This window comes from Equus asinus, chromosome 22 (genome assembly GCF_041296235.1).
Source record: "Equus asinus isolate D_3611 breed Donkey chromosome 22, EquAss-T2T_v2, whole genome shotgun sequence".
In the NCBI taxonomy this organism is placed as follows: domain Eukaryota; kingdom Metazoa; phylum Chordata; class Mammalia; order Perissodactyla; family Equidae; genus Equus; species Equus asinus.
In genome coordinates, this window is record NC_091811.1 from 47,120,694 (window position 1) to 47,133,301 (window position 12,608).

Sequence of the window (12,608 nt, forward strand, 5' to 3'; positions counted from 1 at the left end):
ATGTATATATAAATATATATGTACTTCTTTATTAGTATAGTAATTTTCATATTAACTAAATTTAGGGTTTTGTGAGGGCACGTGTGTTTATATTTGGTAGCTAGTGAAGAAGTTTTATGTAGTCTTAAGTTTATGGACTATTTTAGACCTTATGTTATACAAACTGTTATCAGTTTCTCTCATAATAGTTGACCCCTTGCTACATAGTATTATTTATTTAACTATAATTTAAGTCTCTATTATCAACTGGGTATATATTACAGAACATCTCTCTAAAACAGAGATATAGCCCAAATAAACACTTTTCACTCATAGGCCATAGCATGTCCATTCTGGCTTCATTTATGCATTCATTCAAATATGACGTTGTGACTATGGAAACATTATCATAGGTAGCAACAAAATTTTATTAACAAGTGAATAGATAAACACATTGTGGTATTTCCATACATTGGAATACTATCCAGGAATGAAAAGGAACGGGTTACTGATATGTGTAATGAATGTAAATGAATGTCAAAACCTAATACTGAGAGAAAGAAGCCAGACACAAAAGAATATGTACTATATGATTCCATTTACACAAGGTTCTAGAAAATATAAATCTAATCTATAGTGACCAGAAGCAGTGTTTGCTTGGGGCTGGGTGTATGTTACTAAGAAAGGAGAGAGGCAACATTTTGGGTAGATAAAAATGTTCTGTTATATCAATTGTGATGATGGATAAATGGATGTGTGCATCTGTCTAAGTTCACCAAGCTGTACACTTGAAATACATGAAAATTACACCTCAATAACAATGATTAAAATTTTTTATTTATACCAACCTGACAGGAGCACACAGAGCACCGGTCATTTTCCAACACCCAAATCTGCCCGTTGTGCTTAATTTTTCCATCGTGGACGCAGTCCCCTGTGCAGTTCTTTCCATGAGGACATCGGCAATCATATCCACCATCCAAGTTAAAGCAAATGGTGTCATTGGCACAGCTGTGCCTCCCGGTCCCACACTCATCGATATCTACAGCCAAGAAAAGGCAGCAGGCGATGCGCTCAGAATATGCTCAGTTTCAAACAACTGCAATCAGGCAAGTTGTCTCCTGACATAAAGCATTCAACTGTAAATTAATTTTCATCTTACTGGCAAGCATATCCTATTAAATGCTGACTCAAGCAATGCTAATGATCTAAGGATTTCACAGGAAAATATTATCATGCTGGATTTCAAACACCAGATAACTTTGGCTATATTTTCAACTTTTATATCTCTGTAAATACCTTTAGGCTTTGTGAAACACTTATTTTTTTGAAAGTAGGAACAGGACTCAATTTCTCAAACAAAAACAGTTAGGCAGTGGAAATTCTAAAAGTGCCCATGATTTTTTATTGGAGAATCATCCTCGATGTTAAATGGTGCTTAGAGAAAATCCTTTCTTAGTGGGAGATGAAATGTCATGGAATCCCTGAGGCATTGTATCCCATTTCCAAGGCCTCTTCTCACAGCCATGTCACCACATGTAAGCTCCTTCCAGTCTTCTGCCCAGGTGTTCTTTCTTTACTGTCCTTATACCCTGCCCCTCACCCACGGAAGGGCAAGTGACCACCAGCAATAACCATTTCTCTCGCAAAGAATTCCCCACTTCTTAACTTCTCCATCTCAGAATATCGTTTTGTCTCCTGCCTGATTCAGCTGACAAATGTCCATTCATCACCCGACCTCACCTACTCCATGGCAATCACAGCCTAAAGCGTTTTCATACAGATGAAAAGCAAACATATCTTGACCCACGGATCAGGTCCATAAGAAGATATGGGATTCATTTTATTTATCCCTATAATTTAAAGGTCACAAGCCAAAATATATTTCAGGGATATTGTATGAGTGGCAGTAAGTTATCTCCCATTTCATCTGTTTCCTCTGAGTAAAGGTCATGAAGGAAAGAATTAAATCACAGCAAGAAACGTGGGTTAGAGAGAAGAGGGGCTGTACAGCTTTTAACTAAGGGAGCTACACACTGATTTCCCTTGAAAAGTTTAAAGGCAGAGTTTAGTAAGCATCTTTCTTAAATGGTGATTTCAGCATTACTGGAGACATGGACTAGTAAAGACATATTTTAGCCGTATTTTAACTCTTAAATACTTAAGTTTTGTCACATATGTATTCCTGAAAATAAGCCACATGACACATTTCTATTTACCTTGATTTTTATTAGTTCCCATCTCAACAAAACCAATGAATTGAGACAACAGCTGAAAAGATTTTTACTACAACTACAGTGAACTTTATTATGGCTTGATTTGTCAAGGATGATACTATTTATAATTATAGACTATGATCAAAAGGAGAACTGTTAGCCAGCACATATGTTTTATAATTTTTTAAAAGTACATTGGTTAATATATTTTTTTTCAGATCAGGGAAAATTGTCTCTTGGTAACAGAAATGAAATTTTATAACGTAGCTCTATATTTGGTTTATTTAGAATAATAAGGTATATTTGATGAGTTGATCTTTGTCTCCCGTTAAATATTCTTACAGTTAGGAATAACAGCAAGTTGGAAAACCATTAACCATAGTTATTTGGTCTCTTTGACCAGAAACTCTATAAATACCTCTTACTACATAACCCTTTAAATATCCTCTATAAAGACATTATTCCACTAATGGCAATGGCTGGACTTTTACAATTATTTCATTTTGCCTGACATTTAAAATAAAAGCTCTGCTATCAGGTAATGCATTTTTTTTTTTTTTCTTAAAGGCAGAGAGTCCTTGGATTTGCTGCAGAAGACAAAGAAGAGATGTCCTGGCACAAAAAGAATATGTGCTCTTAAGTAAAGTACACTCACAATAAAGAAACAGAATAAAAATTTGTTCACAACAATGACTGCCATGCACTTGTTATCCTTGGAGAAACATGTGGGCAGAAACATCATAATGAACTAAGTATTAGCTTTTACTATTCAATGCGATTTGAAATAATTTGAACTCCTCTTGCCTTTTTTCTTGTTATCTATACTGGGTTTCCCAATGCAGAGACTATTCTCAATTGGATGGTAGTATAGAATTTTGCAAATCATTTACATGTATAGTTTTATTATAATGCAAATTTCCTAAATTAAATATACATGAAGGATGCATATTCTAATTTGAAAATTTTACTATGGTCTATAAAAATTCCGACTTTAAAAATACTGATGACTTCTTTAGTGAGCAATTAAAGAAATGTTGGTAAATCCAATGGTCAAGTCTCAGTTCTCATCCAATTTGACCTAACAGCAGCATTTGACATAGTTCATTCTCTTTCCCTGATAAATTTTCTTTACTTTCTTTCTATCACATCGGTAGCCCTTTCTGGATCTTTCTCCAAGTGTGGCAATTAATGTATGAATAAAATTTAGCCAAGCAAAGAGATGGTAAAGAGTGTTCTAGTCAGAGGCACAAGTGTGTTTGAAGGCCCAAAGTTTAGAGCTGTCAAGATGTGTTTGATGAACAGAAATGTTGACTTGAATGTTCAAGGAGAGCAGAGTAGGCAGATATGTAGCTGAAAAGGTACTCAGGCACACGTAAAAGTCATGTTAAGAAATCTGAACTTTATCATAAAAAGTCATTTTAGGAAATTGCAGAAAAAAATCACAATCAGATATCCATTTTAGAAAGATTCCTTTGGCTTCATTTTGGAAAAGGGATCTGAGTGGATTAGAACTTGAAGCCAGGAGATCAATTAATAGGCTGTTTCAGTAGCCCAGGGAAGAGATGGTCATATAATAATAGCAAACACTTATATAGTGGTTGGTATGTGCCAGATTCTAAGTACTTTCACATAATGACTCATTTAATCGTCACAACAACTGCAGAAGGTAAATGATAATTCCCTTTGTGTGGATCAGGAAATTGAGGCATAGAAATGTTGCATAACTTTCTCAAGGTCACAGAGCCAGTAAGGTTTAGAGCGCAGATAGGAACCCAAGCAGTCAGACTCCAAGTCTGTGTTCTTAAGCAGCGGGGATGCATAGAGAGAAACAATGAAGATAGAATCTTCCAAGATAGAAACAATGAAGATACAGCAACTTAGTGATTTGTCGGCTTCGAAGATTAGGGAGAAGGAGGGGTTATGAACAATGTTCAGACCTCTGGCTTGGAAAATTTGGCTGATGATATTCACAGAAAAAAGTGCAAGATTTTGCTGGGGAATGAAAGTGGCTGGCAGGGATGAGGAAAACATGAGTTAGTTTAGGACATGATGAATTACACTTTCCTCTGGGATTTCAAGTAGAGCTGTCCAGTAGGTAGTTGGATATATAGGTCTGGAGTTCAGAATATAGGACGAGCTGAAATATGGATTTGTTGAAGATATACTTTCATCACTTCCTTTCTAAAAAACAGTTGTTCAGACTCAGTTCAAACTTCTTAGTAAGGCATTTAAGGCCACTTCTGTTGCTTGCACTCTCTTTCCCTATCTCAATTTGCCAATAATCACATCATACTTGAAGTCCTAAAACAAATGCTAGATACTCAAGCCTTTCTTGTTCCTAAACAGGAAATAGTTTCTCTCTTTGTTTCCTTACAGCTCTGAATTTACATTTTCCTCAAGTATTTATCATTTTCAACCTCATGGTTTTCTCCTCTATTAAGCAACTTATCACATTCTACTTTGTGTGACAGTTGTTGCTGTACATATTTTCTCTCTTCTACAAGCCAAGAGCAGTGACCACATCTCCTGTATATTTGTATGTTGCAGACGCCTGGCAAGTATCTCAAGGTATTTGTGCATCTTTTCAGTAACTACTTGTTGAGTTGATTTGTATTCATTTCATTTTTGTCCTTTTTCTTGATTTAGGTTAAGCATTTATAGTATTTGGCTTGAACATAACACTCAAAAGATGCTATCTTGTAAACATTATTATTTTGGTCTTACAAGTTCAAAAAACCTCACCAAGCCTAAAGATAATCCAAAAATTAAAGCAATAAAGAAAAATATTGGCATGGAAATAAAATATTCTTGTGTGAAAAAAATACTAGGCTTTATTCTTAGAGAGAGACAAATTTGGGGGCACAGCAGAAATGATGAAATGGACAAGGAAAATGGTACTCTGGCACATTACCTGGAGATTAAATGTCTACACCTCTGAGATAAATGGATGAGCAAAACAGCACATCATTTGTATGAATGCAGCTTATAAACATGTATGTTGCAGATTGCACAACTGCAGCCTAAAAAGTAGTGAAACTGCACAGTTATTTATTCCTGCCTTCAAGTAGGAATCTTACACTTCAGAGCAATTGCAAACCCACTGCTGTGGCTTTGTCCACTTTGAAATTATTTTTTTTCAGCAACAGGAAAATGGCACCTGTTCGGATACAATCACACTGTTAAACCTGCATCCTTCTAAATACTAATATTACAATTCTATAAATCACTGAAATTGCAGCAAATGGATAGGTGTTTAGAAGGAGCATTTTAGTCTTTTTTTTATAACATAGGTGTGTTTTTTTAAAAGAATCCTTCACAGCACATTGTCTCCTGAAAGAGTAGTAGATTTTTCTGATAATCATTATAAATTCTATTGGAAGACAATAGTAAAATCACCTTTCCAGAATTGTGGTTTTTTAAAAAGTAAGATTTTTCACTGTTTCTGTGTTTATGGAATTTCCTTGAAAAGCCTTTTCTGCATAAGCATCTCATAGAATCCTTTACTTCCCTACCTTCATCTTTATCACTGTTATTTTATTGGCTAGTTTAATTTTCCTCATTACTTTCTGAACACTCGTGAATGTACTAATTATGCTTTCTCATTTTGTCCTGATCACTACTATATATTTTTACTTCTAATATACCATATATCTACAATATATCATATCATATATCTACTTCCAACATGGGTTATATTCCTAACATACTTCTGATTAAAATATTATCTATCTATCATCCATCTCAATCTTTTTCATTAGACAAATAAATATATCATCTCTTATGTGCCAAGCACTGTTCTAGGCATTGGAAGCTGACAAGTAAACAAAATCTATGACTCTTGAAGCTTACATTCTGTAGCAGATAAGCAAATAAACAAACTAACATATACAATAATTTCAGGAGAATTTATCATTTCTATGAAGAAAGTGAAGCAAGTAAGTGAATAGTGTCAGGGGTAGGATGCTATTTTTAAATCGGGAGTCCAGAAGAAGCCATTTTAGAGGAAATCTGAATTCAACAAAAGAAGCATACAAAGATCTGGGGGAAGGACATTCCAGACAAAAAGAACAGCACATGAGAAGGGAAGCAGTTGGTATATTTGAGAAATGGCAAGAAAGTACCCATATCATGTAGGCCCTTGTAAACCATTGTTAGGGGTTGGATTTTACTCTGAAGAGAGATAGAAAGGCTCCAGGAGTTGGAACAGAGGAGTAAGATGTTCTAACTTCAGTTTTAGAAGGATTATTCTGGGAGTTACAGGAAAATACTCTAGGGGAGTCATGAGTGGAAGTAGGGAGACCAGTTTGGAGACTGCTGCAGTGGTCCAGACAAAAGATAACGATGGCTTAGACCAAGACGGTAACAGTAGTCATGGTGAGAGGTGGTCAGATTGGGAATATATTTAAAAATATTCTATGTTCTATGTCAGTCATTAAGTCTGAGTTGCCTATAAGAAATCCATGTTGAGATACCCAGTAAACAACTAGGTATATGAATACAGCCAGGGAAAAGGTCTGAATTAGGAACGTGTAGATAGCATTTTAAACTATGGAACTGGTTGATTTGGAGATTGAGAATGGACAGAGAAGACTGCCAAGAGCCCAGGGGTGCTTGAACATATAGTCTTGTGGAGAGTGAAAGGAGAAACCTGTAGGGTAAGAGAAGGCCAGGAGAAAGTGGTGTCCGCAAAGCTAAGTACAGAAAGTTCTCTTGAGAGGAAGAAATGATCAATTGGTCGAATGCCTGAATTGTCAAGGAAGGACATAGTAACTGACCAGTGGATTTGGCAAGATGGAAACTGTTAGCAATCTTGAAAGGAGAGCATTCACTGAAGCGGTGCGACTACTCACTGGAAGCAAGAAAGAAGTGATAACAAGTACAGAAAATCCTTTCAAAGACTTTTATTCTAGAAGGGAGCAGAAAAATGGGGAAAATGTTTAGAGAATCAGGTGATGTCAAAGGAAGTTACTTTGGGTTTTTATTTTTAAAGATGCATGCTACACCAGGCTGTTTGTATGCTGATGAGAATGATGTGGTAGGAAAAGAGTATCTATGACGTGAAAGAGAAAGTGGATAGTACAAGGGCAAAGACCTCAAGTTGCCGAGGCGGGATGAGATGCAAGGTACCATGGAGGGTTTAATTTTTGATAGGAGAAATGAAGTTTCATTCAGTGAAAGAAGAGGGAGGGAAAGCAGTAGGTAACATAAATGAGAGTAAGCTAATAAAGCTTCTGGTTGAAAAGTGAAGTACTTCTATTTTCTCAGTTAAATAAGAAGTAGGGCCACCAACAGAAAATGAAGAAAAAGTAAGTGGTATATAAGATTTGAAGAGATTGGAGAAGGTATGAAATGGTTCTATTAGAGAGTTGCAGGCGAAAGTAACTAAATAAACAGGAATGCTGGGCACTGCTGATAGCCCTTGTGGTAGGTAGGCTATGAGACCGCCCCCAGTGATCCTCACCATTCAATAGTCACCCTCTTGTGTAATCCTCTCCCCTTGAATGTGGGCTGGACTTATTGACTCACTTTTACTCTTTTTATTCTCCAAAGAGAATATGGGAGAAGTGATGAAATGCTGCTTCTGAGTTTAGGTTATAAAAAGACTGTGGCTTTCATCTTGGGCACTTGCTCTCTCTTGGGTTGTTTACGCTAGGGGAAGTCAGCTCCCATGTCTTGAGGCAGCCCTGTGGAGTAGCTCTGGCCTTAAGGAAACAAGTCCTGCCAATAGCCACATGAGTGACCTTAAATAGATTCCCATTCCCCTCACTCTCACCCCAGACAAATCTTCAAGAGGAGACCACAGCCCTGGCCAACAACTTGACTGCAACCTCATGAGAAACCTTGAACCAGAGGCATCCTGCTAGGCTGTGCACAGATAACTCATCCATGGAAACTGTGAGATAATTTTTGTTGTTTTCAGTTGCTAAGTTTTGGGGGTAATTTGTTATGCATCGATAGATTACTAATAAAGCCTTCTTGAAATCTGTGGTCATAAATTTAAAAGATAGTGAGTGCAGTTACAAATGTAAAGGAAGATAGTCGGCAGAGGGACATGTTTTTTCTATTCACATTCTGATGCACAGAAAATGGTGTGCAAGGATACCAAGCAAAACCAGACACAGGCTACCCCTAGAGGAGAAGCGGGAAGAATGGGGAAAAGGAGGAGATGAAATGAAGATGCATTTTCAGCTTTGATCTATATATTTCTGTATGATTTGAGTTACTTATAATCTGCTTATATTCATTCATTATGCGTGTAACTTAAAATAAAATAAAACACAATCTTAACAAAAAAGTAGTATGAAAGACTTCTTCCTCATAATATACTATAGAACACAGGCAAAATGGTTTATCAGAGAAGAGCGAACGCACACTGTTCCATCTGCCTCTTGGACTGCAGTCTGTTCCTGGCATTCTCTACAGGGCTGGAAGTATTCACTCTGGAACCTTCACAAGTGCAAGGTAAAGCCCTCAGACTACAGTTAAGTGGTTATTTGCAAAGGCCAGGTTTTAGCCCCTGGGAAGGCAACAGCATTCCCATTCGCATGTAAAAGTCCAGATGAATCCTCTGCTTGAGGTCCAGAGCTCTGCAGTTGCTGGCAAAGCATGCTGGGAGCCTTGGCATCTATCACCAACTCTGTTTCACTTTTCTCTGTGTGAAAACCTTTTGAGGCCCAAGGATAAAAGACGTCTTATCATTTGGGTGTCAAGTACTGTTAAGTTAGATTCTCCAAGGCGTTCACTGACTGTGTCATTTTAGCCGCATTATTCTCTCAGGCTGTTCCTCCATGAAGGTGTAAATACAAATGGAGAAAATAATGGTTTCTTGAGGTTTGTTTTGTTTTCCATCCCTGTGCCAAACTTCTGATGGCAAATCCTTTTAGCGCAGGTGGTTTCCCTGGCAATTGTTCACCGGGCCTGGCTTACTCTGCCTCTTTTTTAAAAATTGTGCCTCTTAATAGAAGGTATAGAGGAGCAGAGTTGTTTGTCAATGCACGGAAAATAATTCAAAATTAATCGTAAATAATTGAATATAATATAATTGAATTTTCCACTCCTATTTGATTGAAATCTTCCTTGAAGCAGGGACCATATCTTCCGAATGCAACATTCAGCATTCACTAAACATCTCTTCGTTTGCCAGGCAAGTGATACATTAGAAATAGCCCAGAGTATCAGGGATTGTGCATATTACCCTGGGCCATATCATCATCATATTTCTTCTGTCCCCATTTTCCTTCTATCCTGTCTTACTCTGTTTTTCTCTAGTCATTTTGAGGTCAGATTTTTTCATGCTACTATGGGTTTATTGACTCTAAAACACACTTTAACATTTGCAAGTATCCATAGAGAATTGGTTTAGTGTCACAATTTTTAATTATCTAAAAATAATTAATAATCATAATTAGCATGCAAAAGTTAGATTTTAACGTTTCCAATCACTGTTGTATAAACACATGGCAAAAATCACCAATAACTTAAACATTAGATCAATGTCTACTGGCTACATCATACCGTATATTCCTCTAGCTCAAGAGGAGTTCTTAAACCCCAGGTCTTCTTCTACTGACCTTCACACGATTCTCCACTTGATGAAAACATCCCATTGTCATGGTAGCCATCTCTGCACTCACAGTGGTACCATCCAGGCAGGTTAATGCAGTTAGCACGGCTGTCACATTGAACAAAGCCATCAGAGCACTCATCAATGTCTGTTTGGCAAGGCAAACAAAAACAGGATGTTACGCAATTGCTGCTTTTCTTTCAAAGAAACTAAAATATTCTGTCGGGTGACTACTAAAACTTTTAGTGCCAGCAAATCCTTAAAACTAAGAAAATATAAAATCAAGAAAGTCTACTTGGTTGTTGAAAGCTATACGGAAAGACTGTAGCAGTATTAGTAAAAGGAGAAATGTCTAGATGGCTTCTCTGTTGCAAAGGTCATCCAACTGTAGAAAATGGAAAGAAACCATCTGTAATAGTCATTAGTGCTGCCCACCAAATATTTCCAGTTCTTCTTCCGGACACAAGCTAGGATTGCCACGAGACATCCTAAAGCCAATTAGGGAGTGATTATATGTGTTGCTTAAAGGCAGAGTTTTTAAGATGCATTGTGTGATTCACATGTACACTTCCCCCATCACAATGACCAGCAATTTCCAGAGGCTCTAAAGATCAGCCTGAGTTCCTGAGTGAGGATGATGTGGGGCACATTCCTCCTTTACTTGCGATGGACATATATTATGAGCAAGAAATCAACCTTTGTTGCTTTAAGTCACTGAGATTTTAGGGTATTTTATTACTTTCAGTATAACCTATTCAACTTGACGAATATATCATTCAATAGCATCCATGCAATAACATGCATCATATTTTTGAGAATACATACCATTTATGTCACTTTTTAATGGGTTTCACATATATTACCTTATTCATCCCTCGAAAGAGAAATCTTGCCATGTAGATAGCATATTGAACATATGAAAAAAATGAGGCAAAAGGAAATTATGGGATTTAACCAAGATCTGCTCCTTCATACAAGTAGGCATGGGCTGAAATTGGCAAATTGTCTAAACAAAGAGAGCTATACATCTTGAGTTTCATACATTGTCTCCAGAGGGTTATTGTTACTCCCCAACATTGTGACCCCTTTATTCTCCTTGTTCAGCCTTTTGAACGATGGGAACATCCAACCCCAGCCAAGTCTCTTCCTTTGCTCCTAGAGGGACAAGTAATTCCTGGAGTTGCTTTACAAAGTGTCCCCTTCTTCTCATATACCTTCTGGGTTTCTGGGTGCCCTGGAGATGACTCAGATGCTGCTAAATGATCTGATGGCATCGCACCATTGTAGCTGACAAAAAATATCTACATGCATCCCACTCCCATCTTGACAGCCCCATGCCATGACTGAAGACTCCACTTGCCATGGCAGCATAGTTCTTTCTTCTATGCCTCTGACGCCTGCATCATATTCCCTGCTGCAGTGACCAGGCACAGTGATGTCCCTCATGTTGAAGGTAAGGCCAGCTGCTTTTCAGAGTCCTTTACCCCCAGCCAGTCCACTCCAGTTCAGCAGACTCTCCTTTCTTCGTATTTCAGTCTCATCTAACTCTAAATTCTTGGAAGTATATATTTCTTTTGTTTTCTTTTTAAATTCCCTCTTTCCATATGTTCAATTTTGAGTGACAAATTTTTGAATAAATAATTTTTTTTTAAAAGAGAGAAATAAGGCACTCTTGATAAACCCAGAGTTCCTTCACTAAAACAAGGTACAAATCATTTTCTTAGATTAGGTAACAGGTCAGAAAATACATATTTTATATCACTGCAAAATTTTGACATTATTTCTGAACTATGAATGGTTTTGCCTCTGTGGTTCCTCCTCCGAAGAGTCCGTTCCTATTGTCAGGAATTGTTACTGTCAAAATAATTATTAGTGGCCAAATCAGCTAACCGTTGACTTTCTGACACATAGCTGATGTGGACTGCTTCCATTTACTAAAGGTCTCATACGTTTTATGGAACAGCCTATTTGTATTTCAGGGGCCTCCCTAACTGATGAACCTCCGATTATAAATGGGACTAAAATGCTATGCTCATTTCAGCTTTATGCAGTCTTTTCTTCTAAAGCAAATGATGCAGAAAATTGATTATGTCATTTCTTAAGTGCATGAACAAAAGAAAGCAGGTTGGAATTTAGCTTTAGAAGTGAGTTTATTGGAAGAAGGCCATGAAGGGGATGTTTAGAGTATCGCATTTTAGAAGAGTTTGATCATCGTCATTGGTGACTTGGAATAACTATTAATGGAACAGAGCCTTCTCCACTGAAGCAACTTTCACATCTACATTTAGCCTTTAAGTTAGCCCTTTTTTCTTGCCTGATCACAGCTGTAGGGTGAGCTCAGATCCTGTGACATACAGATTTCAGTTCTCATTTCTTACTTCTTTTCTCTTGTCACTCTTTCTAATCACCAGGCCCACTCTTCTACTGCCTTGTCCCCTCTTCTCTTTATTTACATTACAGCAACCTTCCTTGATCTGTAAACATACTCATTAAAGTTTCACAGAAATGCTATACTCTATATTACTTAGTGTTGTGAAGACCAGGGATACGAACATACGCTGGCCATAATGTATTTTCATATACAGTTTGAACAATATTTTATTATTTCATTACTACTGCTAAGCAGTATTTTAGAGGATGGACATGCAAATATATGAACCAGTTATTAATTTACCATTCAATATTTACTGAATACCTGTTATGTTCCAAGTACAAAGTGCTGGGGAAACGAGTAATTGCTTCCCTCACTGGGTTTACTATGTATCTAAATCGTGTTTTAAGAAAATTAAATTTGTGAAAATCTAAATTTACAATCATATAGGACAGTGTTTTCCAACATGTTGTACATA

At 37.1% G+C, this 12,608-nt stretch overlaps 1 protein-coding gene across 4 annotated transcripts in view; it reads right to left on the reverse strand.

The window, feature by feature from the left end:
• The window catches only part of NELL2 (neural EGFL like 2), a 355,809-nt gene that overhangs the window by 13,256 nt on the left and 329,945 nt on the right, over nucleotides 1-12,608 (reverse strand). For all 4 annotated transcript variants that reach the window (XM_070494724.1, XM_014836288.3, XM_014836289.3 and 1 more), the window contains 2 exons: nucleotides 9,767-9,907; nucleotides 828-1,021 (listed from right to left, as the gene is read on the reverse strand). In XM_070494724.1, coding sequence (XP_070350825.1) covers nucleotides 828-1,021; nucleotides 9,767-9,907 — 335 coding nt within the window. The remainder of the gene's footprint in view (nucleotides 1-827; nucleotides 1,022-9,766; nucleotides 9,908-12,608) is intronic.